At 39.5% G+C, this 17,992-nt stretch overlaps 1 protein-coding gene across 5 annotated transcripts in view; it reads left to right on the top strand.

Annotated features, from left to right (window-relative positions):
- The window catches only part of ELMO1 (engulfment and cell motility 1), a 315,174-nt gene that overhangs the window by 273,377 nt on the left and 23,805 nt on the right, over window positions 1-17,992 (top strand). For all 5 annotated transcript variants that reach the window (XM_017823374.1, XM_017823383.1, XM_017823392.1 and 2 more), the window contains one exon: window positions 12,934-13,097. In XM_017823374.1, coding sequence (XP_017678863.1) covers window positions 12,934-13,097 — 164 coding nt within the window. The remainder of the gene's footprint in view (window positions 1-12,933; window positions 13,098-17,992) is intronic.

Below are 17,992 nucleotides of genomic sequence, written 5' to 3' on the forward strand. Positions count from 1 at the left end.
AAGTTTTGGGCTCGTGTTGCTTTGCTGGATTTTTTATTTATTTATTTAAGCTCAACCCTAGCTGTTTGTGTTCCTTTAAATCACTGAAATCCACCAAACAAGGCACAGCATGATGTGTTCTGAGTCATGGTCCTCCCCCAGAGGAGACGAGACCGAGGAAGCAGAAGCTGTAAGTAGATTTGAACTGAGCCCCCTGAAGATGTGGGTGCTGAAGGTAGGTGAAATAACAGGAGGTATTTTCTCCTCATCATGCCAGCGGCCAGCACAGTGCCTTCCGTGAGCCATCTCTCCTGCCTCCCTGGCTCACTCCTCCATGGAAACCAGCCATCCCAAGCTCGCTGCCCCTTGCCACCGGGCCCCTGGGCACTTTGCCCGCTTCACAGCTGCCGTGGGGAGCTGCTATTTTTCTCTCTTCTACTATAATAGTATCCTTATGAGGCTTCCCCCAGCTTGTCTCTCTCCTGTAATAGAAGGTTGCGTGTTTCCACATGTGGCTTATGCGGTGATATTTGGGTTCATTTAGTATGCTCCTGGGAGTGCATTTTCACTTGAAAAGGAAAACAAATGGAAGGGGGGAAAGAAAGGGAGGGAAAATAAAAGAGGAGGGTCAGAGAAATCCTAGTCTGTAGCGGGAGTTAGAAGAAGATAAAAACAAGAAAAAAACAGGAAGTGGTTTTGTATAGGAAAATTGGTCTCACTGAACTGGCTGTGTGGAAACGTGGGGCAGTGACAGTGCAGTCATCTGCCTTCTGCTGGGCAGACTTGGGAGTGCTCAGTGCTCTCAATTTTTCAGTGGAAAACCAGTGATAATGGTAGTCTGTTTAGGGAAAATCCCAGAGATGCCTGACCATTCTCAACAGTCTTTGGTCTTGATGCATTTGTGATGTGACAGAGGGTATGGGTGCTTCCAAAAGAGTCAGGTGTTTAAATATTGGGTGTATCTTCCTTTACAGAAAATACCTATTTTGTATAGATGCCAGCTTCAACCATGTTTACATCCTTTGTCCTAAAAATCAGAAATCAGGCAGAATTTTGTTCCAGATGTGTTTCACACAGTCATTTCCAAATCAGGCCATCATCATCTTTCCCTTCCTGAATCTTTATTACCTTTCTCTGACTTTAGAGCCCCGATAATATCAGCCCCCTCCCACCTGCTGTGCCTTACCTCTACACGGTGGTTTCCCTTTGAGTCTGCCACGTTGTGAACTCTTCAGACACAGAAACACAGGTTGCATCATTCTCACCGATCTTTCCCCTCTTTATCCAGTAGGATAAAATAGTAAAAAAGTTTTACATTGACTTCATTGGCTCATGTGCTCTTCTGCACTCTAATTACTCAAGACAGCAGAAGATTCAAAAAGGGATATTAAAATCCTTATATCTTTAACCTCAGTTCTAGAGTCCTTGTTACCAATATGTGAAATGAGTGTTTGGACACACCATGTCTGTGCCCCTGGACCGTGTTCTTTCTGGCATGACATATCCCATTTATCATCTTTCTGAGCAAATTTACCAAAGCAAATCCTTTGTGTAGTCATATACGAGATACTAGGGAAATTTCAGACTGAGAGTCACAGTTTTTTCTTTGGTGACTGCTGCAGTTTGGAGTGCACAGACTCTGAATCTAACCTTTCAAGGGAAAACAAATAGCTTGCATTTAATTCTTAATTTATCTCCTGCCCCAAAACACAGAGTAAATAGTTGTAGGAAAGGAGGAGTCTGCTGGCTGATTAGAAATGTAGATTAATGACAATATGGAAAGAAGTGCATTGATTTATGACAGTGTGGTAAAAAGGTGCAGTGATAGCATTCAAGTTATCAGAGAAAGGATCTTTCATCGTGGAAGATTGTAAGCCTTTATCCATCCATAAGTCACTACTCGGTTACTAGAAATAACATTATTTTAAAACATTATTTACCCTTCTAGGCAGGATCAATGTGTTTCTGGATATGTGTGTGTTTCTGTGTATGCCATTGGTAGTTTCAAATCGATAGTGGGAAGTAAACTTGAAGCCAAATACTGCAATCTTGTTTTAGTCCTTTTGTGAGAAAAATTCTTTTTGCTCTGATTTAATATGAGTGAAAGGAATATGGGGAAAAAAAAAACAAAGCTGAGAATATGGTATTGACACAGTATTCACTGAAGGGGAAAAACGTGATATTTTCAGATGTTTTCTATGGATGTAGTCAAGAGGATGGAGCAATGGAACCAGTCTACACAGATCTGATGGTCACTGATATGTCTTTAGTTAAGATTTCTTATAACTGTGGATGGCTTACTGTGTGCTTGTAGAAGGGTATCATGTTCCTGAAGCAAACCTAATTAGTTTGTTCCATTCCTAGTTTCTCTAGCTAGCAGATCAGTTTTGTAATCAAAGTGAGGTGGCTGAATGCTTTTGAATTGTTGGTGTTAGTATTAGGTGTCATATAAATCACTGTTTTCTATCCTAGGAAGTAGTTTATTTTCTGGTACTGCATATAGATCCCAAAAAAGCTTCCCTTTTGATCTGTGGGAGAAAAGATTGCTCCTTTGCAGCAATTAAAAATATAGGTTTCTGATGCCATAAACCATTCTACTGCAGTTTTTAGAATGAGGTATGGCAAAACATGTCATCTGTGCTTTTTCTTCTAAGAATAGTCTAGTTGAATTTCTTATATGCTTGGTTATGTGCCACAACTTGAGCGGAAAAATAATATGCATTGTTCATATTTATATGACCAGCACAGTAATGACATAACTACCTGAGGCAAAGGTGTCAGTGGACTAAACTGCAAAAATTCAGAATTTTCCAAACGTATTATTCAGTAATTTCACAACATTTTTAAAATGGCAATAAAACCTTTTTTTTTCTTTTTCTTTCTCTTGGACATATACATTTTGTGTGTGTTTGGCAGTTCCATGCAGATGTTGGTTTGTAATAGTCCTGACACTTATTATGATCTGTCAAGTCGGTAATTTGTGAGCAGCAGATTTACAGAATAATATTTATAGCTAGCATCTCACAAGTCTCAATGGGTTTAACCTTTTCATTTCTTTATGTATTTTTGTGAATCATTCAGTTATTTCATGCAACTATTTTTATTCTTGTGACACAGACTGGACTCTGATACCAACTGTCGCTTGAAGCAGTTATTAATGTGAGATGTGCTTAAAAATTGGTATTCAGTAGACATGTTTTTCATGCTTATTCATGTTTTTAGGTTTACCTAAAAATTATTACAGCTTAATTTTACTATAAATTATGATGTAAAATAAGATGAAGGCTCATTCAGAGGCATAGCACATCTGTGCAACTGCTTTTTTTATTATTTCTAGATGCTCAGCCTAATCATTTACTTTAAGCAGAAGGGCATGCAAATAATGGGGCTGAATGAAATATTCCAATACCAGGGTACCGAACATTGGGCTTATGCATTCATCAGAAAAAAATAAGTGTGTAATTTAGCTTTCTAGTTCGGAGAACTGAATCCAAAACCACATTTTCAGTCCTTTTAGATAGGAACTTTGGAAGTTTCACCTTTCTAATAAAATAGAATGCCAAAAAAAAATAATAAAATAGTAGCATTGAAGTAGGGACTGTCATTTAAGTCAAGTCCAGAAAAACAAAAGTTGAAACTTCCAATTCCTATTTATCATTTTCTTCTCTTTTGTTCATGTGAGTAACAGAACAAATGCGATGAGGTACTTTGAGCAATCAAATAAGGAATTTTACTATTTGAATGGTGGGCCAACTTTTGGACTCGCTGAAGGAACACTTAAGTATTAGCAAAGCTAGGCAAAATGGCACAGCCTTTGCATGTATGGAGTTTAATCAATGAACACTTTTCACAGGCAAATCTCCTTTTCTGTGGAAAATGTACTTGGGAAGTTTTGCTGAATTTGCTACTCATAACAAGTAGAATTCATAGATTTTCAGGGTTTGTCTGGTTTTGGAAGAATGTTAGCAAAGAGGAGAGACTTGAAGTCGAAAGGTAGAGAAGCTGTCCCCATATTGCCTGGTGCTTTGTGCTAGCTAGTGTGTTTGTTGGTCACTTAGATGACTCAGGAACTCTTTCTCTTGGTATTAAAAAGACACAAATCTGGTGCACTGGCTCTCCTTCCATTTAGAGGTGGAGCTGGAGAGTCCCTGGAATTGACTGGAGACAACACAAGCAGGTCTAATGGCAGGCTTGGACCACCTGCAATTCCATTTAGCCATTCATACCTCAGACAGGAAAGACCTCAACACAATGGGTTCAGCTGGTGAAAGAGCCTGGAGATCTTTTCAGCAGTGCAGCTGGTCAGGCCTTTACGTTGTTTTTGTCTCAGCTAAAGGAGATATGAAGATGTGGAGCCGTAATGCAAAGCACTGTTCTTACATTTTTAGCCATTTATCAGATGTACTGAGCAGTGATTCCAAACCCTTCTGTTCCACTTTAAAAAAAAAAAAAAAAAATTGTTCCCCTACTTTACTTGATCTTTTGCCCATTTAAAGAGTACTTTTTTATTCATCATTAATGTTTAGAACTTGAGTTCTTTGATTTCTATATTTTCTTATGGGAAAGACTAGCTATTAGAATCTTGTCCTAGTTTTCCTTCTCTAGAACCAGAAGTTTGCCAATGTACTAAAGTTAATTTTCATTTAGTGTATGCCATTTAATGTAACTGTATTTTAAGGGAAGCAGCACCCAAATGTATGTTCCTAATCATGGCTAACTCTTGTATTATTTTCTGTTAGAATTCGTAAGTGTGCTATTTGACATGTTAATTACTACATTGGTATATGACTAAGGATACAAATAACTCTTCATTTTTCCCCCTCCCCTCACTTAACATTTTGTTTGAGAAGATCAGTACATTTTGTCTGTGAAAAGCCCTGGATTAAATGCCACCCACAAATGATTTTGTGCATGTTTTATTTTGCCAAAGGAGGTTGTCAGACATTGGGGGAAATACTGTAATATTGGCTGACCTAAGACTTCAATTAACTAACAAAGAAGTTTACAAAACCTGTCATATTAACTTTGCACATCATTTTACTGGGGCAGAAACACTGACACACAGCACCTATTTCTTACTTTGCTTACCTCAAGGCATGAAGCATAAACAGGAAAAGAAATTTTTTCCTTATTTCTGATATAAATAATTTTCTACAAATATTTAAAGTGAGGAAGAGGTTTCTTGTCTATCAGTAATTCTTGTTTCAGCCCAATATGACCCAAGTAAATGGCATTTGACCTGTGTGTTTGGATCTGCATCGTTTTGAATAGAACCCTTATATTTGAGGGTAGCATCTGGTTTTAGCCCTGCAAGAAGACCGTGAATTTCTTTCATGTTTTCTTTTACCAAAATGGTTGAAGACGTTATGGACAGTGTTTGCATATATTTTGATGATGATTCTAAACCTACTTGCATTTCGAGTTTGTAAAGGATTGCTGTTCACTTCTCTTTCTATTACTATCAGTTTTATCCCTAACTTCCTCAGGCCAGTCCTTAAGGAAGGTTTCCTTTCAATCAGCTGCTTCCCAAGCCATAATTTTAGAAATATATAATTTCCCCCATATTTTACCCCCTCTTTTCCTATTTCCTTTTCATTGAGCTTCTAACAAAACCTCATCTATTCTTTCCCTCTAGCCTTCATTTTCTGTTGAAATACAACATCTATCAGAGCCTCTTTTTTTTTTCCTTCGGACTAGTCCCCATTTTAATTCATTTTGTTGCAAGCTGTCAGCCAGATGCCTGCTTCCTCGTGCTGATACTCCCCGCTGAAACCTTTGTTCCTGCACAGGTCACTTTTCCATATTCATAACACCCTTCCTACTAGCTTGCTTTCTTTTTCCTTTGTATACTCTAGTCTGTTCACATTTCTTCTCAAAATCATCTTCTTGTCCATTACTTTAGCCATATTACCCTTCAGTGGAGTTTTGTACTAGTCCTTTGTCTTTTTCTCAATCAAGTTCAAGATGCTTTTTGCTCCCAGCCAAAGTCTCTGCCACTGTTATTGTATTTAATTGAGAAAATAAATAGTAATGTCCGAAAAGAACTGGAGGCCTCCTTGTGTATCCACTGGTTCTCCATCAGGATCTATGTATCCAAGGGAAAAATAATCAGTGCAGCTAACAGAATTCTTGGAGCTTTTTTGGAAAGTGCCAAGTTAGGCTGTGGCTACAGGCTCTTCCTGTAGAGGTGGATGAGCCCAGGGATGTAATATAACAGAGTTCAGCAATAAGTGGTCCATTTCCACTGAACATGTTTTACAAGATACTCACATCCAATATCAGAATGAGCCAGGAATTTCTTACAGGGAACTGAACTTTCCTACATCAGCATCTTCAGATGGAGTCACTCCTCAGACACCTTCCTTGCTTTTTCTCAGCCTCCCTTTCATACCCTGTTTTATGGTGCTCCATGTGCTCATGATCCTGGGGCTTTTATTCCATCTTTCTTACAAGAATGTAATGAATCCTCTATCCCCTCTCCCATACTTTTGGATTAACAGTAGTCTCAGCCCATCAGTTCCCAGAAACCATGTTGTTTCAGTCTGGTTTCCCACACCTGTGATTCATTAGTCAAGTGAAAATAAAAAGCAGAAAAATCAAGAACTTCTCTGAAATGTAAAACAGTTGTGATCATTTCATTTTCAGCCTTTTTCCTTCTTCACTACTCAACCTTCTGGATTTTCAGATCCAGTGCAAAGTCAGGCTTCTTCAGGTTCTCTTCCCTCTTTCCCTCAGCAGAGGGCAGGCAATTATTTGGGTCCTGGGGCTCCAGACGAGATTTCACATTGATCTATTACTACAGCATTAGGTTTTCCGACACCTGCTATAGACCTTTTAAACACCTTGTGTGGAATTGCTGTCACATCTCCTATCTCTCAGCTCCATCATCACATCTGCTAGGTGTGCTCATTTGTTCTGCAAAATGATAGTCACTGCTGAACTGGGTAATGATACAGATACTGCATGGAAACAGACTACTCAACTTGATCAAAACCATTGCATTGTTTCAAATCTCTTCTCTGCAGCTTGAAAAATATCTTGGTTCATACTAGAAAATTATAATCACAAGCAAAAGAGGGAAGAAGGAAAGAAAGAAAAGCAAGCCTAAACCCCAGCAACACAAAGTTTTTTTTGCAATGGGTTTTAAATTCTGCAGAAAATGATAAAATGTATCAGAGCTTATATCTGCTAAATCCTCTGACAGCTGCTTTCTCATCCTGCTTCCTGAAAATGAATCAACTTAATTATTCCTGTGGCTATGTACATCCAGACGGCTTAGAGTTGCCTCTTTATTGCTGGCTACAGTAACTGTCCTTGTGTTCTGGAATAGCTAAGAAAATTGAAAACTGGGGGGTTTTTGTAATTTTAGAGTACACAGACTGTAATAGAAGTAATTGTCTGGAATTTTGGAATCTCTTGTCAATGGTTAGATTGTGCCAGCACAGAGTTTAAATTTGCTTTTGTAGGAGGGCATGTTTGGATTAATATAATAAAGTAATGTGGAGTGAATGCTTGGTACAGGCTGTGACTGAGAGACTAGTGTAGTGAATTCACAGACTGCAATATGTGGAGATTGGGGGCAGGGAAATCCCCACTAAATTATCTTCCAAGGACCTTGAAGTCTCTCAGGATGACTCTTCTGTGTACTCTGAAAATATAACCATTTATCTAGTTAAGGCAATTTATCCTTTGGAACAGTCTAAAAAATGTCTCGAATTACCTGGTGCACACATTAAACATGTAAAGTTTTCATTAAAGGAGTTGACAGGTTGCTTGTAAACTAAAGTCATTTCCTTTCCCTTCAGAATTAAATTTTCTTTATGGCATCCTTTGTCAGTAAGCCCTGTTCATTAAGGATGATTTCACCATTTCATTCTGCAACCTTATTTTTCCCTGCCTTATGGATTTAACTGAAGGAAATCCCTTTTTGACTGAAATGATCAAGCTGGATCTCAATCACCAAATTATGTTTTTCCCTGCATTCTTTACCCTGAATAAACCAGGCTACTTCTTTTCAGGAACATTTAGATAGGAAGGAAGCTAGGTATGAATTCTTAACAACCAATTTGCAAAGAGATGTCTTTCTTCCAGTTTTCTGTTTGTTGGCTGTTTGATTTTTGAATGATCACCTGAAAAAGCTAGTGAATGAGGGTCTAGAACTTCTTACATCTCAAGTGCTTCAAGTTTGGTTGTAGAGGGGAGCCTCTGGATATAGTGCAGTTTAGTGGCTGCTCTTTTATCATATGCTGCAGTGAGGTAGGGGAATAATGCCTTGCAGTATTTGCTAATGTCGAGCCGAATTAGGAAAGCACTGAACTAAGCACATCGCTGTAATGTGGGTTATTTATACCTAAGTCTTGTCTGTGCATACAAAAGGTGAACTGTCAAGATTAATAGCAGTCAGTCAGCATAACATACTGACACACACAATCCCTTGAGTTAGTCATCCAAGTAGCAGTCAGTGTAACAGGTGCCCGAAGATACTAGAGGTACAACTTAGTGGGTTCTGTGATGGCATCCAGATATGTTCTTGTTGTTGTCATCACATGTCAAAGGGCATGCTTATTCAAGTGAAACATTGATATTGTGGGCAAATTAGAGAAGGGTTCATCTCGCATCTAGTGTTCCACAGATCATAGAATCATAGCATAATTTGGGTTGGAAGGGACCTTAAAGATCATCTAGTTCCAGCTCCACCACCATAGACAGGGACATCTTCCACTAGACCAGGTCCCATGCAACGTGGCCTTGAACACTGCCAGGGATGGGGCATCCACAACTTCTCTGGGCAACCTGTTCCAGTGTCTCATTACCCTCACAGGACAAATTTCTTCTTCATATCTAATCTAAACCTACCCGCTATCAGTTTAGAGCTACTACCCCTTGGGAAACAGCCCAGATGTGTTGTAAACATCCAGGCCTTCAGACTCTTCTGTGAGAAGTTTATGGGAAGATTGATGCTGTGAGTTTGTAGGAGTACATCTGGTGAGTAGAAGGCTCAGACTTAAATTTCCAGAATCTTTCAGGCTAATGGTGGGTATCTGAGGTCGTTGCCCATCTTCTCTAGTCAGTGCCGAAACAAACTTTGCATCAGTGTGGGCTGAGTAGAGAGGTTTGTGCTTTCCATAGTTGCAAGCCAGCTGCTGAAATGAGGTTAGTGTGAAGGTTGCTGTAGAGTTTGACCCTGATAAACTCCTCTTTTTGACATTAACAACTTCTCACTCTTTTTATTTTGACTCCTTGTTGTACAGCCTGAGTGTTCAGACCTCTGCTCCATCCACAAAGAAGAGACTTTATTTGTGTTGGCAAAAGAAGGAACAATAAAAGAGAAGGGGTAAATGTTGGAAAAGCAGTCAGAATATGATACGACAAAGATGAGGTCAAATAAACAAAACACACAAAAAACCGGACTAAAACAGCTTAAAGAAAAATACGTAATGTCAGGATAGTGGCTATTGAAATATGTTAGATGGATACAAAATCTGGGGAATAAAGTCCTATGTGTTTAAATGGGGAAAAAAAGTTATGTTTTCTTTCCTACTGTCTTTCTCTTCATGTCTTCAGTGAATTTTCCTGTCTTAGTTGCAATGCAGAACGTGGGATCCTCTTAACCATACAAGAGGTCATCAGATGAAAAGGATGTAATTTGAAGCAAATACACCCTCTGAAACACTCATTTCTCAGTAAGAGTAGCAAAACATAATGTAATAAAAACAACTGTTTGCAGTGGTTATGTATAATCACATTGGGTTGAGAATACCTTTAATTTCATTGTAAGGTCAGATACACAGGGAGGAAGGGTTGATGCTGTCTCTCAGACAGCAGTAATATAAGGCTGGCAAATCAGCTTTGGAAACTGAACAGATTAGAAGTTCTTGGCAGTGATTCCCAAATGCTCAGGAGACTTGACACAGTCAGCAGCTTTGACATTTTGGCCAGCTAGTTAAATAGTGTTGGTTATAAACATTACAAGGGAAGTGTCCTTATGTGCTGGCCCTGGGGCATACACTTCCTGCCTTCTCTCTGGGAGCAGGGGGAGCCTCTAGACCAAGTAGCTCTTTGATGATACCCTGTGAATAACCTTTCAGACCACAGTGAAGAAGAGGAATTTTCATTGTTTTCATGTTAACCACAAAAATGAGTTACAGATAAGAGAGGCAAGGGTGCTGCAACTAAGCATAAGTGACAGTGCCCTAAGTCTACTGAACCTGAACCTCTTTTGCAGAGTTTAGCCAGGAATGAGCACTGCTTCACATGGATTATTTACAGATCATACTGAAAAGAAGATCCTCATGCGTGCAACTCCCTAAAATACAGTATTTATTTATTTGTTTGTCCATTTATTTTAGGGGGAAAACTACTCATAAGAGACAGTTTCCCCGGGGAAAGTGCCTGAATTTAGGAAACTAAATCTATATGTAAGCAACAAAAAATCAGATGGTACAGATATTTGAATGAACTCCTGAAACTGAAACTGCATGCATGCATAAGCGATGGCAGGGCTATATTTACCTGCAAATCTGGTTTTGTGTTGAAAAATCAAGGTGATATGGTAGCAATAGTTATTGTAGAAGTTAAGTGAGTGTAGGTAGGCTGCTTCATCCAGGGGGTAGAAATGTGGCAAAGGCATTTGTTGCCCACCTGAACCAACACCATTGGGAAAAGTATCTTGCTACTCTTGAAGTAGATCTCTGGGATGGATGTTGTCCCAGTAGTAAGGAAGGAGATTATCTTCCGTTCTTTAATTGCTTAGTTTCACCTTCTAGAAACAGCTAAAATGAGTGCTTAGATCACATCTGAGAAAGACGTTACATCTCAGGAAGCAAAAATAGAAAACAGTGCAGGCAATGAGTTAGGAGACTTAGGCAACACATGTGAAACAATGAAATATTAATATGAAAAGAGAAGTTTTAGCATTATTAGGGAACTTCTGAGGAGCTGAGCTTCTGTTTTAAGATACATGGTGAAGGTGAAAGAATAAAGGAAAATTAACAATGCAGAAAAAGCTTTGCCCTGTGTTTGTGTAGCTGTTGATTTCTGTCATATTCGTTTTGATACTGGTGGGTGTTACCATTTCCTACTGGTTATTAGCTGTTGCATTTGGGTGATATGGACCTTTTTAAGAATGATAAATTGTTTTTTCAGCCAACTTAAGCACAGCATCAGATAAATATTTCAAAGTGTGTGATTTGCACCAGCACCAAGGAAATGAGTCTAGAATTATGGAGAGACAGACAGTAATCTGTGATATGTATTTATCTGAAATAGATCCAGACAATTCTCCTTGGTTAACTGTGTCTCAGCAGTTTTCTCTTGATAAAATAATTAATATGCAGATAGATGGTTGTTGCCTAGCCATCCTTCATTCTTCTTTTTTTGGTTTGCTTTGTTTATAGCATTTATTCAAAAGCAATCCTGTAATATCCTTGACAAATTGATCTCTCTCTTTTCCCTCACTAATGGTCTTTTTTAGAAAGTTCTCTTTACTTCACTGTGTATGACCATAATGTGCCTGCAGTGTAAGGCTATCATGGATTCTCACAGTGCTTGAGATTGAAAGAGAGCTTTGGAAGTCATTTGGCCAACCTCCCTACTCAAGCAGGGCCACCCAGAGCGAGTTGCCCAGGACCATGTCCAGGCAGCTTTTGAGTACCTTCAAGGATGGGGAGACTCCATAACCTCCCTGGGCAACCTGTGCCAGTGCTCAATCACCCTCACAGTGAAAAAGTGTTTCCTCATGTTTAGAGGGAACTTCCTGTGTTTCAGTGTGTGCCCATCGCCTCCAGGTGTAAGGAATAAGGGAACCAATAGGCCAGTTAGCAGCCTTGTGCTACTGCTCTCTGGTCAGGAGAGCAGCATCAAGAGAGCTCCAAGACCTGAAACTCTTCCCAGTCTCTCTCGTGGTCAGTTAGACTGGCCCCTGTGGCTTGTGTGCTTCACCTAGGTTGAGCTGGCAAAAGTCAGGATGTGCATCTGCACTCTCAGTTGGCTTCACAGCTTTTCTCTGCTGGTGTTGAGTGTGTACTTGTCCCTGACATGCTCTACTCTGCAGTGGTGCGGCCTCACCTTGAATTGTGTGCAGTTTTGGTCACTGCAATATGAGAAAGACATTAAGCCATTAGAGAGTGTCCAAAGGAGGGCAATGAAGATAGTAAAGGGCCTTGAGGGGAAGCCACGTGAGGAGCGGCTGAGGTCACTTGGTTTACTCGGCCTGGAGAAGAGGAGACTTGAGGGGAGACCTCATTGCAGTTAAACTTCCTTATGAGGGAAAGAGGAGGGGCAGACACTGATCTCTCCTCTGTGGTGACCAGTGACAAGACCCCAGGGAATGGCCTGAAGTTGTATCAGGGGAGGTTTAGGTTGGATATTAGAAAGAGGTTCTTCCCTCAGGAGGTGGTTGTGCACTGGAACAGGCTCCCCAAGTGGTCACAGCACCAAGCCTGACAGAGTTCAAGCAGTGTTTGGACAATGCTCTCAGGCATGTGGCGTGACTCTTGGGGATGGTCCTGTGCAGGGCCAGGATGACTCGATGGTCCTTGTGGGACCCTTCCAACTCAGCATATTCTGTGATTCTGTGATCTTAGCTCAGGATGCAAAAGAACCACACTACTGCTGCCAAGGGTACACAAACCATGGATAGAGCAGGACTTAAAATCCAGTAGCAAGTAATTGTAGTTTAGCTGTCGAGGGAGACAGCCAAGCAATAAGTGACACCCTCCCCACCACCCTCCAAAAAAAAAATAATTTCTTGTTACAGAGCAGATGAGCTTTTGATGTAGGCTGTGATGCCCTGTCAGAAGTTGGCTTATTTTCTGGTTATGTTACTGAAAAGTCATCCAGAGACCACATCTTCTATACCTAGAAACCTTAGTGGAACCCAGACTTAAGATTTGAAACAAAAACACAGAAGGTGTTAACAAAGGTTTTCTTGTTTTTTTTCATTGTCAATTGCAGGTAATGCAAGTAGTGAAAGAACAGATAATGAGAGCACTCACTACCAAGCCTAGCTCTCTGGATCAATTCAAGAGCAAACTTCAGAATCTCAGCTACACAGAAATACTGAAAATACGCCAGTCTGAAAGAATGAACCAGGAAGATTTCCAGTCTCGTCCAATTCTGTAAGTAGTCTTCTCTCCCCACTTGTTTTTTCATGGAAGGATTAACAGTTTCAAATGACAATTGTGAGCTCTTCTGGGGGAACCCATGGAGAAAAGCTGTCCAGGGAGATGTGCTCAAGAGCGCTCATGCAGCATCTGCTCAAAGTACATTACATTTTCTTCTGCGGGGAATCATAACTTTTTCTTTGAGTTCAGTGAAACCAGATTTGGCAAATCTCGATGGGGTCTCATATGGCTTATTCATATGAAACAGTGCTTTGACATTTCCTGCTCTGTGTGATTGTGACCCTGATTTTGGTGCTCGTAGTGGCTTTAAAAAAAAAAACCAACTAATCAAACACCACAATGTTGTCTTCTGTCCAAGGGTCTTTAAAAATTCCAAATGTCACTTCTCTGAGCAAGATAGGAAGAAGCTCAGAAGAAGAAGAGCCAATACACATTGGCTTCAGAAGAGTGGTGTTGTTTACCACTGTCTTTTTTTCTAGCATTATCTTTGGTGTTAATGACAAGCAGTCATTTACTTATTTGTAAATGATAACATTCTGGCAGGTAGCCAGTCATTTTCTTGTTGTTTACTGCAAAGTATCAAAGGCTAATATTGCCTCCATAGCTCCTTCTCATTTCTCAGAATACTCTTTGTTCTGTTTTATGAAAAATGGAGGGTGTACTTGGCTCTGGACCAAGTCTGGGCTTGTGGCTGAACTGATGGCACAGGACAGATGCAGACTCTGTGGTGCGCAAATTATGTACTGAGAATAGCAGGAACCTTTTGAGATCAGCAGAGAAATAGTGAGCGCTCCAGAAGCATCAGCTGAAATGTCGTGAAATCCCGACTGTGTTGCAAGTGGAATGGCTCATAATTTTCTAAATCTCTTTCTCCAAGGGAAAGGTATAGAGATGGATTTGGACCAGAGAAATTCAGGATTCAGAAGCAGGATATTAATTCTGATTTGTTTCTAAAGGATACAGATATCTAAGTACAAGCTCAGCGTGGGGAGGGGGACACACATTCCTCCAGGGGCAGCAGGGCAACAGTGGAAGCATAAGCTAAGAATTACACACTAAATTTTAATCATACCGATGTGAATCAAAAGGGGAATGCTTCTTTTATGTTTTCAATATGTTAGAAAATAGGACCTAATGCCCAGTTAGAACTGATGTCACTCATAGTAATGCATCAATTAAAAAGCTACAAATGGTTCCAGTTTGTTTTGCATCATTACACTGCTCAGGAATCCCCTGCAAATCCCCTGCAACATTTAGTGGTTTAAAGCTGCTCGGTACTGCTAGGCATGCCACCAAAGCTTCTCATTTTCCTTGCTTTCCCTATGAGTCAACAGTTTAAGTATGATACAGGTCCATCACCTACCCTCATGAAATTTGTCAGTGCCCTCTGCAAGCTCTTTATTTCCAGTGTCACTCTTGCTAGTTGCTGCCACAGTGCAGAGTCTCCTTCCCCATCACGGAACAAGTGAAATAGCCAATACAAACAGTTAAAAGCTACTGAAGTGTTACCAGTGACTCATTTCAGATTCAGAACAAAGGCTAAGCCTAAAGGCTGTAAAGGCTAAGTAAATCAATAAGGTGTTTAAGCAATCACAACTGCATTTGCAGAGATTTAACTCCATGCATTTGCATTTTGATTACATCCATGATCACTTGTTCTTGACTGATAAAAGAAACAGTTCTTTCATTTTCCCCTTTGATTCGATTCCCTGTACTGAACTCTCTCAAATTACATAGATGGCACAATTGATAGAAGTACAGAATCATGGCCCCATTATAGGGGGCTGTGAGTGAAGCGAGCAATCGTGGTTGTGCTGTATATTTTAAAGCCTTGCAGATATGCTAAAAGAGACTGTGCACAATGGTGACTGTAACATCAGCAGGCCTTGTTTAATTCTGCTTGAGAATGTGGCAATCAGATTGTGATTTTCCCTGCCTTGAAAATGATAGAAGTCTTTCTTTTGCTGTTCATTGTGTGAAGCACTGAAGTTTTAAGCTTTCAAGCTTCTGGATAAGAGAAGCTTCAGTGAAGTTGGATTTGAATGTAAACTGGAAAGTGTTGCCTTAGATCCTGATAATTACAACAAACTTATTTTGCAAGAATTAGTTGTTTCTTTTATGTGAGCATTGTTGTATCATATGAAGTGAAGATTTTCAATAACTACTTTTAATTAGGGAAAATGAAAAGTCCTTCAGAATAGATTCAAGGATTTGGGATCATTATTGATCCTCCAAACTGCCATTCCATAATGAAATAATAAAGTATCACTGGTTCATTTTAAATGGCTTTAGAAGGAGTTCTCTAGGAATCCTGTGGGCCTATAGAAGACCAGAGATCTCCTTGACAAATTAAATGTCAACAGAGATGGGTTAATGCTAGATAAAGATCTGACATCCAATTGGAGACTTGCTGGTTAAAGGAGAGTTAATATCAACTAGGGAGTCATTGTTAAGTAACATCTGTGTGAAAATCAGCAACATACCAGGAAGTAGAGGAAGGTGTCTGGATGCTTTTCTGTGTTTTATCTTACATATTTCTCAGCAATGTTAGAAAGAGTCCCTATTTCTGCTCCAAATGTGTGAAGTGATTAGAAGGAGCATAGCTAGATGCCAGAAAGATAAAAGGACAAAACACATGAAACCAGTTCTGGGATTACTCTCCCACTGTGGTGTAATGATTTAAATGTCTTTAGTATGCCCCATCCTAGAAAGGAAACAGCTAAAGAGTGAGTCTTAACCCAAAGCTGGAAAGGTAAAAGCTGGGGACAGTTATAACTGGTGCTGAAGAAGAATTAGTGTAATGTGAATAATTTAAAAATAATTTCTAATGATTTTCAGATATTTTAAAAACAAGTAACTGATATCAGTATTGCCTACAGTGCCAAGACCAGTGAGATCACAAAATTAGCACTCGTATATTACTGTGTGGTTCCCTTACCCCTTCCATTTTAACAGCACACTAATTTTTGAAATTCTTATGTGATGGAAACACAGTAGGAAACTAACAGCAGTTTTTAAAGCCACTGTCTCCTTAGACTTAGTCTGATCTCTCTGTTCACAAGGCACAAACTGTTAAGCGTATGTAATCTGAAGGACAATAAATAAATATTCACAAAACATTTGCATTTATGATCTTCCTTTAGCTAATTGTGCCTGTTTGATTTTAAAATTAGGCAGGAGTACCTATTTCTTGCACAAAGATTTTTTTTCTAACCCTCCTGTCTTTAGACAGTGATCAGGAGGAACAGAACTGCATTGCCTTCAGACAACTTTCAGAAGGAAATATAGTTTCAAAGAAGCACGTCTTTAGTTTGACTGTGTTCTGTGGTTTGATTGTTCTGACCCGTTTCTGTCACCTTTAAGTGGTGGAACAGAAACCTTGACGGTGAGGGGCACTAAGTGGTGGAATCACTTTGCAAAAATATATCTGGGGTCATGGTATCAGAAAAGTAGCTGAAAACCATACAGATCAGAGTAACCATGTATTGGCATGAGCTGCAGAGGACAGTAAGTGCAGTAAGTGATCATGTCAAGATTTTGATGGTCTTACCACGTTTCACTAAAGTCCAAAGTTACCGAAGACTGTTTCTCCATGGAGTAAGGAGTTATCTCCACAACCTCTGCATGGTAAGTTTGACGACCATAAACCAGAAGAGAGTACTACATCTGAACCTCACAGCTGTGAAAGCACATAAATCATGTGGGTAGAGGGACTCTAGCTCATAAGGAAAGAGGCATGAGGTCCCTTCTTCCCTACCTCCCTTTCTCCTATGGAAAATCTACCTTAGGCATTGAGGTACTTTAGAGAGGATTACCTGTTTCTTTTAGGATTGGTTTAAAAATCCTTCTCTTCCTCCAGTTTGTAAAGGGCAGATGGAGCTTTAGAGGCCAGAAGAGGGAATATTATTAGCAAACATTCAGATGTTATTGTGCTGGGTGACCCATTCATTATTTTTTTTCAATAATGTCTTATAACTATGATGTTATGATATCTTTAACAGCTATTTAATGATAAACGTCCCATTTTTGAATTAAACTACCTAAATATGAAACTGATGTTTACACCAGTCTTGAATGTTTGAAATTAGTCCAGCTGGAGATTTAGTTTGCAGCCTGGACTGCTGAGTAATCCATACTTGTGTCTTAACACTATTGTCTTCAGCCCCTGCTCCCAGTTTTACCTGAGGAGTAGGGAATCTCAGCAGCTCAGTGAAAATAAGACACTTATTCAAGAACAAAATTCTTTCAATCACAGTATTTAACCATTCAACATATCTGTATCTCTAGGTCCCAATGAGAAAACAGCAGTGCTTGAAAATTGTCCTAAAGGACTGATAATACATTTCCAAAAGGTGGCTTGTTTCTATAGTTACAATGCTTCCTTGGTTTTTGACCGGATATATGTTCGCAACTTGTAAATGTGCAGTGAGTTATGCATCAAGAACTGCAACCATTTTGTTAACACATAGAGGAAAGATGGCACTTTATTTTAAAGGCCTGATCTTTCTAGCAGAGGACTTACAGTGATTTCAGTGGGGGTCTGGCAGATCAAAGGCATAGGATCCAAATGAATGTGGAAATCAGCAGCAACTGGGCTTCCTAAATTGTCAAGAAGAGAGAATTTTTTGTTGTCTCTATGGGATACCACAGCTTAGCTTCCTTTTGATGATGATTGCTGGAACATACTGCCAGACAGAATGATTTTTGGTATTACCTAATTTGTACAGCAATGCAAAGTTATGGTTCTGACACACTTCATATTTTATAAATCCTCTACACATTTAGTTATTTTTTTTTAGTCTTACTAGGCTTGCTGTCGAGTTGATGTTTAAACCTGTCTTTTATATATTCTTAATGAATCTAAGTGAGGATATAACTGATGAATTCAG

This window comes from Lepidothrix coronata, unplaced genomic scaffold (genome assembly GCF_001604755.1).
Source record: "Lepidothrix coronata isolate B3197 unplaced genomic scaffold, Lepidothrix_coronata-1.0 Scaffold3, whole genome shotgun sequence".
In the NCBI taxonomy this organism is placed as follows: domain Eukaryota; kingdom Metazoa; phylum Chordata; class Aves; order Passeriformes; family Pipridae; genus Lepidothrix; species Lepidothrix coronata.